At 42.1% G+C, this 18,768-nt stretch overlaps 1 protein-coding gene across 1 annotated transcript in view; it reads right to left on the bottom strand.

The window, feature by feature from the left end:
* The window catches only part of CLUAP1 (clusterin associated protein 1), a 113,460-nt gene that overhangs the window by 21,844 nt on the left and 72,848 nt on the right, over nt 1–18,768 (bottom strand). Inside the window, exon 9 of the mRNA XM_075010995.1 lies at nt 4,537–4,609. Coding sequence (XP_074867096.1) covers nt 4,537–4,609 — 73 coding nt within the window. The remainder of the gene's footprint in view (nt 1–4,536; nt 4,610–18,768) is intronic.

Below are 18,768 nucleotides of genomic sequence, written 5' to 3'. Positions count from 1 at the left end.
CTTCTTTCCCATCATCCAAGCCCTCTTTTAATAAAAAATTCAATGCCTAGTTTAAAATTTAAAATAAACACAAAATCTTGGTATAAAAATTTTATTTAAAATTAAAAATAAGCACAAATATTTTTTCTTGGTCCAAAAATTTAATAAAAATGTAATTTAACATCAGAAATAGCAGAAACAAAACAAACTTAATGTGAAGAATGATGCTGCATCTTCTTCACAAGTTGGAAAATCCTACGTTTGAAAAATGAAAGTGCGCAGCACAAATTGTTTTGGACATCCAGTCAATTTCTTTGTTTCATTTTTAGCGTGACTAAACTTGCAAAGCTTTTTTCACAGAGGTATGTTGATGAAAACGGAAGAATAATACGTAGCGCTTCTCCAACTTTTGAGTATATAGGGAAATATTTTATTCAAAATTCCTCCAATCTTGAGTTTTCAAAATCCTGAATCATATTTTATTTCGAGTACTTGTTCTTGCAATACTTCTTGCAATGAATCAACATCAACAGTGAATGGACTGTGTATGGGATTGCCACAAAAGTTGTCTGGAAAATAGCGAATGAATTCATCAGCAAGGCAGTCCAGATGAAACAGTTTTGTTCTTCACATCTTTTTTACAAAGATCTTGGAAACCGTCATTTTCAGCAAGTGTTGAAAATGTTGGAAAAGATGAAAAGTTAGGTATCCGAGCTTGTGTTCAATGTTTCCAAAGTCGGATTTTTTCCATAAATGCTGTGATGATATCATGGTGCACTATAATGTTTACAGCATTTTTTCCTTGCAGCTTCAAACTGAGGTTGTTCAAAGATTCGAAAATGTCCACAAGGTATGCCAGAGAAAGCGGAAACATTTGGTCTGTAAACACATGGTATAACTTCTTTTTTCTCCAGCTTGAGAAAAATTTCCTCTTTGTTTTTCAGTTCGAATAATCTGAAAAGCTTGTTCCCTTTGGAAAGCCATCATACCTCCGTGTGAAACAAAAGAGTTTTATGATCCACTCCAAAGTCCGTACAAAGAGCTGCAAAAAGTCTCGTATTTAAAGCACTTTTCTTCACAAAATTGACAACTGTGATGGCCAAATTGAATGAGTCACATAGGTCGTCTGGAAGAGTTTTAGCAGTCAATGCTTGTCTGTGTATGATGCAGTGAGTTGTGGTTATGGCTGGATTTTTTTCTTTCACCAATGTCAGAAATCCAGGGTGAGAGCCAAGCATTACTAGAGCACCATCTGTGCATACATCAACCAATTTTTCTCATGAAAGTCTATATTCTTCAAAAAAAAGGTCAAACATCATTAACATCAGAAGCTCCTTACTCCCCACGGCAGCTGTGTGCTGCCTGAACAGTTGAAGCTGGCACGGATCTGTGACTCCCACTCCCCCACTGCCCACCTTGCAGGAAGGCAACTTGTGGAAGGAAGTCGTCGGTGGGCAACGGACCCAGCTTTTCAGGAAACATGCCGGCTATTTAGGGAGGGGAAGTAAAGCACACTCTTCCTGAGATGCCAGCTCTGGTGGCTCTGATGCTGGCTCCTCCCCTCCCCATGCTGTAGGAAGCTGGAGCTACCTCCATTTTTGCAGGAGATAATGCCAGCACAGGTTCTTTCTTGGGATGAAGGGAACTGATGGGGTGGGAGTATCTGGGTCACCTCACACGCCCCCTGGAATTACTTCATGCCTCCCCAGGGGCACACCTCCCAGTTTGGGAACCTATGGTCTAGGAGGTTCACTTGGTCCTGCCACAGCACAGGAGGCTGGACTTGTTGATTTCTTGAGGTCCCTTCCAGCCTAGGACATTGCTAGGTTTTTTTTGATTCTACATCTATCAAACATTTAGGCCATGTCTACACCAGCCAAAAACTTCGAAATGGCCATACAAATGGCCACTTCGAAGTTTACTAATGAAGCGCGGAAATACATATTCAGCGCTTCATTAGCATGTGGGCGGCCATGGCACTTTGAAATTGCCGCCGCTCGCCGCCGCATGGCTCGTCCAGACACGACTCCTTTTCGAAAGGACCCCGCCTACTTTGAAGTCCCCTTATTCCCATCTGCTCATAGGAATAAGGGGACTTCGAAGTAGGTGGGGTCCTTTCGAAAAGGAGCCCCATCTGGATGAGCTGCGCAGCGGCGAGCGGCGGCAATTTTGAAGTGCCGCAGCTGCCTGCATGCTAATGAAGCGCTGAATATGTATTTCAGCGCTTCATTAGTAAACTTCGAAATGGCCATTTGCATGGCCATTTTGAAGTTTTTGGCTGGTGTAGACACAGCCTTAGTAACTTATAGAGGTAGACTGGTTACAGAAACTACCTGTACAAGATTTGATTAAACATTGCACTGGATATGCATTCCAATTTAACAATCCTGACTTCACCCAACATTATTACATCAAAGCTCAAATATAAAAATGTTTATAAATACAAAATATGATAAAACAGGAATCCACAGCGTGTTTAGGTGCTGCTGGTCCAGCAGTCCAGCAGCCCCACTGATGTTTGACAGGCTTCCTGGCTCTGATGTTCTTGAATATTTTTTGCTGTTAGTTTTTGTGTCTTTTCCTAGTTGATCTTCAAATTCCTTTTTGGCTTGCCCAGCTACACCTTTATATTCCACTTGTCAGAGTTTATTCTCCTTTCTATTTTCCCCCTTAGGATATTACTTGTAATGTTTAAACGATGCCTTGTTGTGTATGCCATCTTTCACTCTGTTGTCAAATATGGTGGCTTTTTGGCCTTTTTTTTTTTTTAAAAAAAAAAGTGAGGTATACAATTAGTCTGAACCGCTGTTATGGTGTTTTTAAAAGTTTCCATGCAGACTGCAGGTTTCTCACTCTTGTGGTTGTTCCTTTTAATTTCCATTTAACTAGCCTCCCCATTTTATGTAGTTTGAAGTTAAATTCTGCTGTGGTGGGTTTCTTTAGTATTTCCCCCCTATAAGGATGTTAAATTGAATTGTATTATGGCCACTAGGACTAAGCAGTTCAACTATATTCACCTCTTGCATCAGACTCCGTGCATCACCTAGTACTATATCATGTACTGCCCCTCCTTTGTGGGCTCCAAGTAACAGTTATTAACAGCACCTAGAAATTTTCTTTCTGCGCCTTGTCCATATATAATTCCCCTGTAATATATTCCAGAATGATAGCCTTCTTTGCAACTGTATCACTTTGTTGACTAGCATTCAATTTGAGACCCACTATAACTCTCAGATCCTTCCCAATGAAGTCCTCTGCACTTTATCAAATTTCATCTTAAAAGATTCTCAGAAGAATCATCAAACAGATTATACATTATTCTAATACATATTTTATTCCAGTGCTAAAGTGCGTATAGAAAACTTTTACAGGTTTAAGTGTACTGATATAGGGAGGTGGGAACCATTGAGAGAATGAAGGAATTAATGAATTCTCTCTCTCTCTTGCAGGCTGGGAATACCTGCTGAAACTTAAAATGGCCAAATGCAACCTTTATAGTTTCTGTCAATTTTAGTTTTAATGGAATTTGCTTCATCTGAGACAGAGGATAATCCTCATCTGTTTTTCCTGCTATGTATCAATGGATATACCTGCAACATTAAAGTCCCGGTGGTAATTTACACATGAGAATTCAGTGGATATCTAACAACTGAAGCAGCAAAATCTGACAGGTTCACATTGCTGACAAACCCCAAGAGGAAATTATTCCACTCCGATCCTCTGCTAGTTTTCTATTCAACAAAAGTAAAAGTAAAATGAGATGGGCCCAAACTCTGACTTTACTCATACCTGTGTACCCCCGCACCCCCTCAAAACAAAGAAGATGTACAGATATCGTTGAAAGCAGAGCCTGGCTCGTGAGGTAATTATTTCTAGAAAATCAAGGACCATTCCTTCAAAATTAGTTATTCATTCATGATTTACTGAGGAAAGGTTATTTTTCAACTACATACCATAAAGAATTAATACCAAGTCGCAAACAAACTCCCCAGCATATAAGTACAATGCAAACTAATGAAATCAGGACTGAAATTCCAATTCAGTAAGGTGCACAAGCAGGTATGTAACACTGAGCAATCACCTAGCTCCACAAGCTAGAGAAACTACTGATCATGGATTCAAAGTTATACACATACTTAAACATCTGGCAGAAATGGAGTTTAACCCGTGTCAAAGCACTAAACCTTCTTCATCAATGCCTTCCCAAAGGAGCCATATAAAGTGCCTCTCTAGCATATGCAGTCCCTGCTGGCAGGAGAATAATAACAGGAGATTGGGAATGAAGCCCAGATGGCCTCCTTCATGCTACTGTAGAGCATGTTTATTAGGTGACTGTGCTACCCTCGGCACTACTGATAGGATTACTAGGGTGCAGTCACATGCAGGGTAGGTTAGTGGTTTAGGAAGTGATCTAGGCAGCTGCCGGGAGTTCACTTTTTCTGCTCTTTGTCCAACCCAGTAGGCAAATTTCCCCCAGCTCATAGGATCTTTGTGTGTGAAGCAGCTAATAATTTACAGTTAATTCTTCTAAGCCACGCAGTTAAAAATAGAGCTTACTTCCGCTCTTGAGCAGGCGTTTTTCCTCCTCCTTCAGTCTGCTCTGCATCAGGCGTAGTGTGTTCTCTGCTTCCTGCAAAGAGTGAATACAGCAGAATCAGAACAACAGCCACCTTCCCAGGACAGGGGGCAAACCACATGCTCCTGCCATAACAGTTAAGGGCACAGAGGAGCAGACTCAGACTAGAGTGTTTCAGAAAGATGCAGTCTTCATAGGAATTGGGGCGTTCACGCTCACTTGCACCAGAGGGCAAGGACGTGATGATACACAGAGGTAAAGCAGTGCACAGGGAGTCAGCCATACAAGTCCCAGTGACAGTCCTGTGACTAAGCCCTCACTCACTGAAATGAACCCAACTGACTAATCCCTTGCACCATTACTGGCATTACTACTTGAAAGTCTTTGGTAACTATGGTACAGTGGGGACTGAGAGCAAAGGCAAAGAACAGGTGGCCAGAACTGTGGTTGCTGAAGTGATGAGTTTCTGGATTTCCCACGAAAACCAGCGATTCCCAGTTCATCACAAGGCCTGAGTTTAATGAGCAAGAACAACACAGAAGCAACTATAAAAAGGCCTTTAGGAGCTACAAAATCCTAAAGGCAGGAATAACTGGCTAATTAGAAATGAGGCTATTAAACAGTAACTATGGAGAGGTAGTGAGTATTATTTGAGATACAGAAATGTGATGATAGCTGGAATAGAGGACATTTGGCTGGAGCACTTGTGTTTTCAAGGGTAGCAATAGTTAGGCCAGAGAAGTGGTACATTCGCCCAGGTCAGCATTCTGAGGAAGAAAACATGCCTGGCCTTCTCAAAAGGATTTAGAGGATATGGGGAGAGGTGCAGAATGAGCATCACAGAAAGACAACAGCTTCACAGAGCAGTTAACAGTTCCGTTAGCCTGCATTTGCCACAAAACAACTGCTGGCAGCAGAGTGCTAAGAGTGCACTTGAGCTTATGATGTTCCCTTTGCATTTAGGACTAAAATATACCCAAGCCATTAAAATGCCAGCCAGTGTGCTTGGGCTCTTAGAAAGATGTTCCACTGATACAACTGTGAGTGAAAGAATAAGATCTTATTTTTGCAATGATACATTAGCTAGTGAGCAAACTACGGATGTAATAGAGTATCCAATTATACAACTAACCAATAAGCATCTGCTTATGGGTTAGTGCTACCAGTTACTCACACCTTCCCCACAATTAAATAGGAAGTGGCTGGCTCAGCCTCTGTCCTTGCTTGCACTGGGATCACACAGTTTCTCCCTGCTGCAGCTCTGCATTTAAAAGGTGGGGACAGAAGCTGAGCCAGCCTATGTGCCAGCTCAGCTTTTTGAATGCAGCGAAGTGGGGTAGGGGCAGGGGGTCAAGTTAACCAAGTAACCGACAGAAATTGTGGTGGTTACTCAGTTACCAGATGACACGCTGTTTAACACACCTAGAGCAAATCACTGCACACTTCAGAGCAGGACAGCGAGATGGACAATGAAGAATTATAGGTAAGAGGTTTACAAATTTTCATAAGTTTAGACGAGGTATGTTCAGATTGCCAAAGATAGAGTGGAGCTAAATAGACTGGAGAAACTTGTCAACGTGTCTGAGTGTTCCCTAAAAGCCACCTGGGGGTGATGTCAGTGGAACAACAGTGGCCCTTTTAGTAAAAAATGTAGGGAAACTACAAGGAGAGGTGACTGACAGTGTAAAAAAGACCAGGAGTCAGATCCTGCTCCATGCTATAGCTGCTTTTTGCCACTCTGGCAGTACTAAGGAGCCATAAAACCAACCTAATTGGGCATCGGAAGGCATGGGAGAATCTCTGGATAGGACAGAACCAGTGTAACTAACACTATATCACCTTCCCCTGGCTTATGTGGTGCTGGGGCATTCTCAGAGTTAAGTGTCATAGGAGGGAGCCGTGCTTGGAGAGCTCTTGTGCTCTAGAGATTCCTGGTTGGTAGAACAGCCCTTAGAGGGCTCCTACCAGCTGGAGTAAGTTAGAGCAGCCTCAGTGATGAAAGGCATCCTAGAAACTTGATACATTAGCTATGATAAGGTAAATAAAATAAAGATCATATCACACAATCTTCATCAGCTTTCACCTGCCAAAAATATATTAGATGTGCAGTTTCTACTACAGCCCTACAAAAGCAAAAAAGGTAGACAACAGCTTTAATGTTCTGAAGTTCTGGGTTCTATTTTTTCTGAAGTTTTGATTTTCCTAGACAGGACTTCATCCTCCTGTAGCAGTAGAGCTAACGTGCATACAATTACAAACAAGAAATACAACAAGTGCTCTGATAGAAGCCCATGTTATGTCAAACTGCATATTAACTATTCATATTTTGCATGAAAAAGAGCCTGATGCTGGGAGCAAGATTACAAGGGAAGATGAAAGCACCACTGTTCTCAGGAGGAAATCATCTCTCCTAGAACATATGTGGAACTATATAGTAAGTGCTTAATGAATAGAACACCAGCACACTCCTGTCACAGTAAGCACACTATTTCCAAATGCACAGCAAGTATACTATTTGAAAACGACACACTTTGGTTATATGGTTTGTAATATAAACATCTTTACACTTTCAGTAGGAATGGTACAACTTCAAGGCTCTGTCTATGTCTCCATGGCTCAGATATGCTAAGGGGGGAAGATAACTTCCTCTCACCAAATCTCACAGAGTAGCAAGTTAGGATCTTCAGCCAGTGCAGTGAAACCTGCCAGGAAGGTGGATTTGGTTCTGGACTAGAAGATGCACCTTTACCCCTATAGGGCAGTGACAGGTTCCCTGACAAGACAAACACTGTCCTTTTCTAGCTGTGTGTGCCTCTCATGGAATGTAGGTAATTGGCCTGCATCAGCTAGGCATTATGTACACACAAAGGGCTTTGATCTGTGGGCAAAACTATCCAGGAAAAACCCCTTGTGGAGTCACACCATAAGCCAACAGACAAGTGCTTTGCTACTATAGTTCAAGTCAGCTCCCTGAATGGCCTAAGCCATGGGTGGCCAAAGTTACTGACCACCAAAGCTGCACATGACAGTCTTTGGAAGTTTGAGGGCCAGGGCACATCTGGAAGGACTAGATGCTCTGGGTGACAGGAAAAAACAGCCTGGTATCGATCGACCTTACCAATAATTTAAATTAGTGAAGTCTTTGGGTCAATACCTACAGGGGCTCCAACTTTGAGAGTAGCAGTTTTCATGGCATGTTTTGGTGTGTGCAAATCCTTGTTACACACCTGTAAATCCAGCAGGTAAGCCTTTGACTGCCAGGCTTTTGCACACGTGCAAAAAGGCTAACTGATGCCCTCGCATGGCATGGGACATCTGGGATTCTATGCAAAAAGCCCCTACCCTTTTAGAGGCTGCTTTTCGAACAAGTGTCTTGAGCTTTTAAAATTCCAGTGTAGGCAACCGAAACAACATGCTGTATTAAAAGGCTCCATACTCAGCTCTTCAAAGGGGTTGAAGGTTAGTTATTACAACATGATTCAACTAGGAGACATCTGTTTTCTTGTTCACTGAACACATTTCTTTGCATTTATTGTGCATCACATAGTCAGGCCAAGCACATCCCTCGCTAAGCCCCAGACTCTCCACTGCCCACACACAGAACTCATCAGATTTGTCCTACAGTACCAAGCCACCATTCCATGGCTAGCCACCTCCCCACTGCACTCCCAAGTCTCTAAGGAAACAGAAGTTAGAGCACAAGAGTTCTGAAAGTTTAAAAAAATATATACTTGAGCTGCTCGTAACAGCTGCCATTGAGTTGTTATGTGTGGTTGGGCTTTTAGCATTTGTCTGCAGTTCAATATACTTTAAATCCTTCTCGAGGAAACCCTGCAGGACATTCCAAAGTACCTGAAACACTGATTGCTTCAGAGAGAGACACACATTTCGTATTTTGTTTTTACACCCAGAGCAGTCAAAGTTCCCCAACAAAAGCAGCACTCTCACTTTGTGTGCTTGTTTCCTTGCCCCTGAGTTTTCGTCAATATATATCTTTCTCTCTTTTTCTTAGTTTCCCTTTCTGAGAAATAACAATTCTATAATCTCCAGTAGCAGCTGGAAAACACACAACGGCAATTAGGAGAACTGTAACAATTTTTATAGTGGGGATGCTGAGAGCCATTGAATCAAAATGGAAACCTTGTGTATACTAGAAAACACTTCCGGCCCGGGCATGGCAGAACCTCTCCCCCTCAAACTTTCGAGTTCCAGCCCCTTTAGTGTCAGTGGAATGCAGCCTTTTTCAGGATGATGGGAACCAGCCAGATCGGAGTCAGTCCTGCTTAGACATCAGGTTGAGTTTAAGGAAGCCAGCCTGAATCTTACCTCAGAGAACCAACTAGTAATCTTCAAAGTGTGTACTCTGGGCTGGGAGACTCTTCATCTAAAATTCAAGGTGTGCAGAAGTGGCATTCCCACAATTTCTGATTGCCTGACAGTTTTGGTGTCCCTACCCCCAAGGCCTTTAACTAATCATGGTTGTAATGTAGACAGAATGTCCACAGTCTGTACCAGAGACTTCTGAAAAAACAAAACAAACATTGTAATGAATCAGAGACACAAGGTGAGTGATGTAATTCAATCTCTCTCACTATCCTGGGACCAACACCGCTACAGCAGAATTTTCGTTTTCAGCAGAAAATGAATCAGGCTAGCACTGTCTCTCTCGAGTGTTAACTGTCACATACTTCATACACTTCACACTGTACCACCTTCGTTTTCCACTGCGCTGCAAAGCTGTGCTTCCCCTATTTCTCAGATGTTCCATGGGAACTAGACAACAATGACCTTTCATGATCTGGACTATGAATAGAAGGAACAAACTGACAAAGTAGCCTGGGTACTGAAGTCTACTAGGAGGCTATAGCAAGGTGCAAGCTGTGAGTATCTGGGGAGCTGTGCACAATCTACCTTGAGCCAAATTTAACAAGGGTTAGAAACCGAGAGAGAGAGGGTGCTCAGGGAATAAAGGAAAAGCTTCCTTAGAGATTTTAAGTGTGCATGAGAGAAAGAATGAGTGAGAGAGTGTATCTGGGGGCAGGAGGAGGGTGTGTTAGAGCCAGAGGAATATTACAGCCCATAATGATGGTTTTCTATCTTTTTTGAGATTTACAATTACAGTTACAAAGACAAAATGCCTAGCTTCCTTCTGACTTTTTATTACAGTTTACTCCAATATGTGTTGCATATGAGGGTGAAACACCTATTTCAGTACTACATATTGTTCGTCTTTTCAACTGCACCAAGCATCTGTGTTGATGGGATTAAATTCAGTGATGACAACAGAACGTTTACACACATGCACATCTCTTTCTGGGAATGTGCACAAGGTTCCGAGAAGAAATAATAAAAATGAATCTTACTGCAGGATGGAAACAGAGGATGCTCCTTCAAAGGACAAAAAACAAGAGACAGCCATGTCATTACTATTCTGCACTGAGGTGTTGAAACAAATGTAGGTAAACAAACTTTCTGAGGGGAACTTTGAAAGAGTGCAATGAAGGCTGCTGAGAGGGAAAAAGACATGTTTTCTTGACAACTTAGTTCAGGGATCTCAAACTCCAAGCCTGTGTGTGGGTAATCCCCCAGCCAGAGCGGTTCTGCAATCTGGCTTGGAACTATTGGCAGGCCCAGGAGTCCCAAGCCAGATTGCACAATGGCGCCAGCCAAAGCATGGCCCATCAGCTGGGAGTTTGAGAGCCCTGCTTATTTCCTTTGAACTCAATCCATTCTAAATACTCTTTCAGGAAGCTGCTTTTGTATCAGCTTCTTCTAGCAGGAGCAGACTGGGCCAGTACGGCAGGCTGGTGCTTCTTCCAAATTCTCGGCTTGGCTCATGAAAACAAGTGAAGATGGGTAATGAAACACCTAGGGGCAGGAGGGAAGGGGTGAACTGGAAATTAGAGGGATTGTGGGCATAGCAAGTGAGCTGCAGAAGATTAGCAACTTGTAGCTGGAATTTTCTAACTACATCATTTCTTTGGGTCTAGACTATAGGAAATTAAGTGCAAGACTTTGTGAGCTCTAGTCACAGCAGTGCTCACACAGGCTATGTATTCTGACACCAGCCCTGCAGGTATCTATGGCCCTCCTCACCTAGCTACCTTCCATTCTTCTCCAGTTTAGCAAACTCTGAATAGGGAAGGGTGGGGGTTTCAGAGGCACAGTATTCAAAGAACTCCAGTTATTGGTAACTAATCCTTCCTTTCATGCTTGTGAAATTACTTCTTGCACAGGACCACACTAGCAGATTAACAAGCAGATGAGACCCCAGAAGAGAATTGAGCAGCACTAATTAAACAGAAACTCAAACTCTGATCCTCCAACATAAGCTTGTAATCTGGCTCCAGAATCAGAAGACAACAGTCTGACAAGTGACACTGAGCTTCCAGTAAATGCCTTAAAAACTTTCAGCAACAAATATCTATAACACAGGAGCTCCTGGATTGGTGATTTGCTAAATTCAAGTGTAACAACTGCCAAATGAAATATTTTATAGATGCAAGGAAGGACACATAACTGCCCTCACCCTCCCTTCAATAATGTGGAAACAAGCTACTTGGAAGGCCACCTCTGATTATATCACTTACGTTCACTGTAATCAAGAAGTTAGATTGCCAAAGAAATCTGTAGAGGCAGGGTAAGCTGAATATAAAGCAGTGACTTGTAAAGTATTTCACACATTTTATTTTCTATCTATACCATATACCTGCTTACAAAGGAACTTGTGGGGGAAATCCTGGTTCTCCTGAAGTCAGTGACAAAACGTTATTTAATTAGGGCCAAAATTTCACTCTTGAAATCTAAAATTTTTTTTTAAATTAGTGAAAAGTGCCCCTGGAGGTCCTAGCTCTTCCACTGTGTGTTCCTGCCAATTTTGAGGATTTTACAATCATATTTCCTTTCCCTGTTTTTATGGTCTGATCAAATTTTCTCCAAAATTCTTTTTCTCCCCCTTTTGACTTCAGACAGTCCCAAATGCTTTCACATACACAAATAAAAGTAATCTTAACAATGTAGGTGGATTAATACATTTTTTAGTTCAGCAGAAATAAGACCATACTAATCTGCAATGTCCTATCAGTATTATACTAGCCGTTTTCATATGATTCAGTACTTCTGAAACGACAGGAGAGAGATGAAAAGACATGATAAAACATAATGGCACTGAATGCTCTTTAGAACACATCCGTGACTGCAATGCTATGGTCTTCAATAGGAGACAATTTCACACACAGGACAACAGTCACATTTTCTTTGCAAACATGTTGGTGACAGCTCTCTGGCAAAGGATCTGCCCTGGCCCTACTTGAGCACCCATAAGTGACTGACTGAATGTCTCAATTACACTAAAAGCAGACTCAACTTTTTAAGCTCCATGCTCAGTTTACCCAGCAAGCAGGGAAGACTGTAAACACTTGCAGGAAAGTTACAGCATGTGATTTTCTCCTACAAGCTGACTGTAACTAATTAAAGCAGCTGTACAAACTGTGGAGTGACCATGTTGTGTTAATGCCAGTTAGTATAAAACTAGGCTGTCTTTAAAGGAACTGGGCTCCAGTTCTGAATGGCCCCAGGGGATCTGCAGAATCTGGGCACTGAAATCTCCCTTCAGAGAAGGGCAACCCCCACTAAGAGGAAAAGATCTGGGGGAAATGGAGACATTTCCTCTCCTACATAGAATGTGTATTTTTCTACTTAGTGACATGTTCTGCTGCTTAAACTATAACCATACTGATCCTTTTACAAACAGAAAGTTCATATTTGATAGACACATAAACATGTATGTACGTTATTTAAGTCAAAACTCCCTCTCCTCACTAAGGCCTGATCTACACTAGGGATCAAAGTGGCTCTCAGATACGCAATACTAGCCACGCCATTTGCGTAACTAGAATTGATATATCAGGATTGACTTTCTTCCCTGGTACAGAGTGGGCCTCTTTGGGCTCGCACATATGTCCCTTACTCCACCTGGCAGCATGGAGTACCAGCGTGGACAGCAGAGCCTAGAGAGATCGATTTTGCAGCATCTGCCCACATGCAACAAAATCAATCGCAGTGTGCCAAGCCCCCAGTAAGTATAGACACAACCTAACAGTGTATTCAGGTCTTCTGGCATATTTTGAACTAGTCCCATTTATACGCCTATATTAGCTTGTCACCTCTTCTGCGCATGTATCTTATACTTGTGCTTTGTAATCAGCCGTGCATCTTCCGAGTGCTCTGTACATATCCAATAACAAAGAGATGTCACAGGAATGTTTCTTGCTCTATTAACATGAAGTAAAATATTACCTTATACATATCTCACACACACATACTCTTCACTTGGACACGTGCATGCCAACTATGTAGGGTCTGCCTGAATCGGCAAGAATAACATCTATCTGGGGACTTTTGAATCAGGCAGACTTCACGCCAGATGTATGTTTTCCCCACTGAACAGGATATGAATGATCACAATACAGAGGTTTCTCTGTATCTCATTCCCACTTCAGTCGGCACAACAGATGGCATTACAGCTCACACCTGTTTGAGAAAGTCTTTAGAAACCAGGAATAAGGCACAGTGTTTAGGAGTTCTGCAATACGCTGCCACACAAATAAACCTATTACTCTACACAAGCCCCAAATATTGTCAGCAAAATCCTGAGACAGGGTGAGTGGGAAACAGATCTGAAAATCACTTTACAGAAAGCTATACAAATTTAGCATCTCCATAGTAATTTTTCATATACCAGCAGAATTGCTTTTTTCACTCTGAACTATTAATTCTTGCACAAAACAGATATAAAAAAGCAAAATGCAGTACTCTATCTGCAAGCGCTGCCATACCCTGGCTGTGGCTCCTGGCCAATGGGAGCTGCAGATCTGATGCTTGGTGTGAGGGCAGCACGTGGAACCCTATGCATCAGAGCCAGAGGAGGGACATGCTGCTGCGTTTGAGAGCCAGGTGGAACCACGGAACATGTGGAGTGGAACAACCCCCTGACCCTGCTCCTTCTCAGGAGTTTGAGGGACAGATTAAATAGGATGATGGGTTGCACATGGCCCATGGGACACAGCTTGCCCACCCCGACCTATCGGGCACCTGAGGGCCAGCAACATGCTGTGCCATCTATAATCACCAGACGACCGCTTGTGAGATGACAGCCCCTCTGGGCCTTCAAAGCTCCAGTGGCTGCCATACACTTGGTTCCCACCCGAAGACCCCAGTGAGGTTGTGCTATATCTTTCAGGGTTTCTTGCAATACGCAAGCTTCAGGTAGCCAGGCTAGGTACAGTGCAGAAAATACAGACTCCTGCAAAATACATAAAACTATATTCTGCTCTGGTTTCTTTACAGTTGCTTGTGTGTGCGTGTGTTTACACACACAAACACACAGACCCTTTATGATGAGTGTCTGCTGGCTGTGACAGCAATTCCGGGAACATCTTTATATATCTGAAGTTCAAGGTCCATCAAGCTGGATTTTCACACCCATGCTGACAAGCAGTTAGACGAATCTGTCTTCCTGGGACAAAACCACAGCTTTATTCTGGGCTTGCAAGTAGGCATTCAGAAGATATCACAATCTATTTGTCAATCCCCCATGAAGGTCATGTTCAAAACAAAGGGTTATGGCTCTTAACAGAATTCGGCAGCAAAATCTAAATAAAATGTCTTTGGGGAATGGTCTGGGAACATAAGCCCGTTCATTCTTCATTTTATTCTGACTCAATATGCTAGCAAACTGGGGACAGCTGAAGTGGCTCCAAGAGTTTGAGATGGACCCTGAGATATTATGTAAGACTGATGTATGGAACTTGTCTATTTTTTAAATCATTTTTCCCCATCAGGCATCTCCTGAATGACAGCCTGTACATTTTGTTATTTGAATCTTCTTTGGCCATGTCCTGTGTAATCACACTCACATCTTATATTATGTAGCAATTTCAATATTCTGATGTCCAGGAGTATAGGAAAGCTATTGCAAACATCTGTAGGTTCATTTCTTTGATTTCTGTCCTGATTTGTATTAGTGTTGAAAATATACATTTCCCTTCACTGACAGTCTGGTACTGAAAATGCTAGATAACATTTACATATTTTTGAAAATGATTAAATATGTGACAAGTCTAATGAAGAAAAAAAATTAAAGCAGATGTTTTCAGCCCATCAGGAGATATGTAAAAATCAGTATAGCTCCAGTGACTTTGATAGTGGGATTTACATCGCTGGCAATGTGACCTTCCACTCTTAAAAATGTGGCCTGTCACACTTGTACCTTGCTACTGTTAGGGTCCCTGTGTGTGATCTTATTTTTAAAATGTGACCATAAACATTACAAAAAAAAACCATCAAGAAATGTGTCCAGTCACATTTCTCTTTTTTCATATGGCCCACTGCCTTTGTTCACTTTGTTGATTTAACATGTCATTTTATTAGATTTTTATTTTGGTAATCAATCAAACAAACAAACAATAATCTACTACCTATTTTAGAAAGTTTGTCTGTTTTATCAAGATTCGTCCTAAATGGTAAGAGCTAGGACCACCGAACTCATATACAGCTTCTTATCATAATTTAAAGCAAGATGAGGGTTTGGTTGTGCAGGGAAAATAGGATGTCCCTAGAATGGGACTGCTTTTCATAAAACCAAACAGAAGAGACAGAATCATCATATCAAGTTCAGTCCTCAAAACTGACCTAATAGAGTGACTGCTGAAAGAGACTGAATCAAGATGAGCCAGAAAAAAAGGATGAACCTGGAACAGAACTGTTTTGCAATATACCTTACGGAAAACAGATAAAACTGAGAAATTTGAAGTAGTGCTCTGTTTTGGCACAGGTAAATCAAATGCATAAGGTTTGCAAACTAGAAGAAAATGTTACTGGAAACCAAGCTGACTCTACCCTTTTTTGTTAAAACATGGTGAATGACAAGAATTTCTAAGGATGAAGAAAAAGATGCTTGAGGGAATTTGCATTTTAAAAAATTTACAGAAAAATTAAATGGAAAAATTTTAACTGCTTGTTTTTAAAGAAATCCCAAATAAAAATTACAACCATTTACATAAGGCATGTAAATTTTCTTTTCATTTTCCCAGGCCCCACTAAAAAACTTGAGTGAAGAACCAGAGCAACGTTGGAAAAATCTGCTATTTAACAACAAACAGTAATATATTTCCATTAGTATTTTGTGGGGCACATCTGGGATGTGAGAACAAAGGGATTCTTGGAATGCCTTTGAATTACTGCTCTATGCAGAGTCAATTTTCAGTTATTCCAAAACCCAAGACTGTTTTTCTTTATGCTCAGTAGAGGTCTGTGTACAATTTGCGAGATAGTAGAGAAGGCCAGTTGCTGAAGTAATATGACAAGGTAATTTACATAATTTACATCATGCTGAAGTCAAGGAGATGAATATCATTTTGATTAAGAAGCAAGTATCTGAAACAATTATATTAATACCTGCACAACAAAATTTAAACAAAAAGCCACCGAGGAGAAGCTTTCAGGGAAAATGGTATACAGTAATAAGTGGTCTGAGTTTGACCCATACTTTTAACTCTTCCAACATAATCTTAAAAAGGAAATTTACAGGTGGGGAAGGCACAAAAGTGTAAAATGCCTTAGACCCTACGCTGCTAGGATTACATTGTCTACCCATCCCTGTCCCCACCTCTTTGTATGTTCTCCAGGAGCTCAGAAGCAGCATCTCCCTCCCAAAACACTTTCTCACCATTGGCACACTGGATCAGAAATAAAGCTGGAAAGAGAGCAAACACCTCCTGTTGCTTCTCTTCGGGTGTTCTTTAATAGTGTTCTAGTGTAGCTATCTCTAGGAGCCACATCACCCACCAAAATCTCTGGGCAAACACATGCTTTAGTTTGTTTATCCTCATGACATCCCAGGAGCAGGGCAGCGCACTGTTTTCATTTTATGGAGTGGGAAATGAGCTCAGAGAGTATGTGACTTGCTCAGATCACACAGAACATCTGCGAAATGGTAGCAATCTGAAGCTACATCTCCCAAGTGCTAACCTAATGGCCAAACTGCTCAACCCTGTGTGCATGGACTGAGGCTCAGGACAAGAAAAACTAGACTGTCTTTTTATGGACAAGAGTTCTGGGAACTACCTGCCACTGGACTGCATGTGTTTATCCTTCCGATTTGTAACCTGAACCATGCCTTGTATCAGCCTCTGTTTTCAGCAGTGCTGGGCTAGTCAGTACAAATTTTACTTGGTTTAATCAGGATTTTCTGAGACATCTAGATTTAAACCCATTTTTCTAGAACGCAACTGTCTGGATGCAACTGACCATTTGTGTCTCTTTGCATTCTCTAGTTCTAAGTTCCTGGTTTTAGAATCATACTAGGAAAGCCTGCAAGCAACAGGACTCTATGACCCACCCTTTTTCACCTGGAGTCTCAGCCTTCATTGCTTTCATATCCCTCCAGAATCTCCAGAAATCCTAGTAAGCACATCAGCTTACATATGCATGATTCATCTGCAGCTGTGTACAGCACTGGATTAGTTACTGATAAGTTTGAGCAAGTTTGAAGGACCAGCTTTGCTTCTGATTCCACCACTGTAGTTGTCAAGCAAAGTGTCTGCAGCTCCCAAAAGAGATAACAATACCCATGCATTTGGGCTTGATACCAGCTTTAAAGAAGTCAAGCCAAGAGCTTTTAAGTTTGCTGGGGTTTGGGCATTGTTTGCTTCTCCAATATAATCACCAAGCTGTGGGTCACATGTTTAGGGAGCATCTCCCTTCATATTGAATTGCAAATGGTATATTCCTAGTTTTATAAAACAGAGCTCAACTCTATGCATTTGCTTTCTTAGCAGATCAGCTCCACTGGAGTCTCATTTTCATTTGACAACAAATTCATTTGTCCTATTTATTCCAGTGAGAGTTTTCTAAATACTGCTATCTGATGCTCTGCCTGATACAGTAAAAATTGTTTATTAGGCATTTCACCAGCTGGAAAGCTCCATAAATCTGCACTTCTGATCTTCTTGGAAAGCCCAGTTAATAGTCTGGCTGTTGGGGGGGCAGGCCAGTTCCTGCCTGGAGCTGCACAGGCCCCTACAGATAGCAAAAAGTTCCTGATATTCGTAGGCAGAGGAACTGCCATGGGGGCTCCATGAGCTACCCCCACCCTGTTCCGAGTGCTGGCTTCATAGCTGCTATAGGCTGGGAACTGTGGCCAACGTGGGCTTTGGGGATAGTGCCTATGAGGGGAGACAGCAAGAAGAACTGCCTAGAAGCAGCACGGACATTTCTCCAGTTGCGGGAAGCTGCCTGATGTGAGCGCTGCCTGGATCCAGCACCCAGAAACCCCTTCACCTGTGCCCCATCCTTCAGCTTGGATCTTCCTTCTGAACCCCATATCTGTCATCTCTGGCCACATCCCAGAGCCTGCACTCCCAGCTGGAGCTCTCATCCCTTCCCATACTTGGGCTATGTTTAAATTGACGAGAACTGTAGGCAAAAGAGACACAAAACGCGCAATGCATTTGCGTATCTCCTCCTGAAAATTATATCAGGAGAGGCTTTCCCGACATTTGGCCTGTCCACCTGGCGACAAATGTCAGGAAAACCCCCTCTACCAAGACATGCCTATGTTGGAGGATAGAGAGAGAATCCAGAGGGACCTGGATAAATTGGAGGAGTGGGACAAAAGAAATCTGATGTGGTTCAACAAGAAGAAGTGTAGAGTCCTACACCTGGGGCGGAAGAATCCCAAGCATCAGCAGCAGTACGATGGAAAGGGACCTAGGAGTTATGGTGGATGAAAGGCTGGATATGAGTAAACAGTGTGCTCTTGTAGCCAAGAAGGCTAATATCATACTAGGGTGCATTAGGAGGAGCATTTCGAGCAGATCTAGAGAAGTAGTTATTCCCCTCTATTTTGCACTGGTGAAGCCACATCTGGAATATTGTGTCCAGTTTTGGGCCCCCCAGCATAAAAAAGGTTGTGGATTTGCTGGAGTAGGTTCAGAGGAGGGCAACAAAAATGATTAAGGGACTGGAGCACAAGACCTATGAGGATAGGCTGAGGGATTTGGGCTTGTTTAGTTTACAGAAGCGAGGACTTAGGGGTGATTTAATAGCAGCCTTCAACTTCCCGAAGGGGAGCTCTAAAGAGGAGGGTGAGAAACTGTTCTCAGTGGTGTCAGATGGCAGAACAAGAAGTAACGGTCTGAAGTTGAAGAGGG

This window comes from Carettochelys insculpta, chromosome 16 (genome assembly GCF_033958435.1).
Source record: "Carettochelys insculpta isolate YL-2023 chromosome 16, ASM3395843v1, whole genome shotgun sequence".
NCBI classification, from domain to species: domain Eukaryota; kingdom Metazoa; phylum Chordata; order Testudines; family Carettochelyidae; genus Carettochelys; species Carettochelys insculpta.
This window is presented reverse-complemented; position numbering and strand designations above follow the sequence as displayed.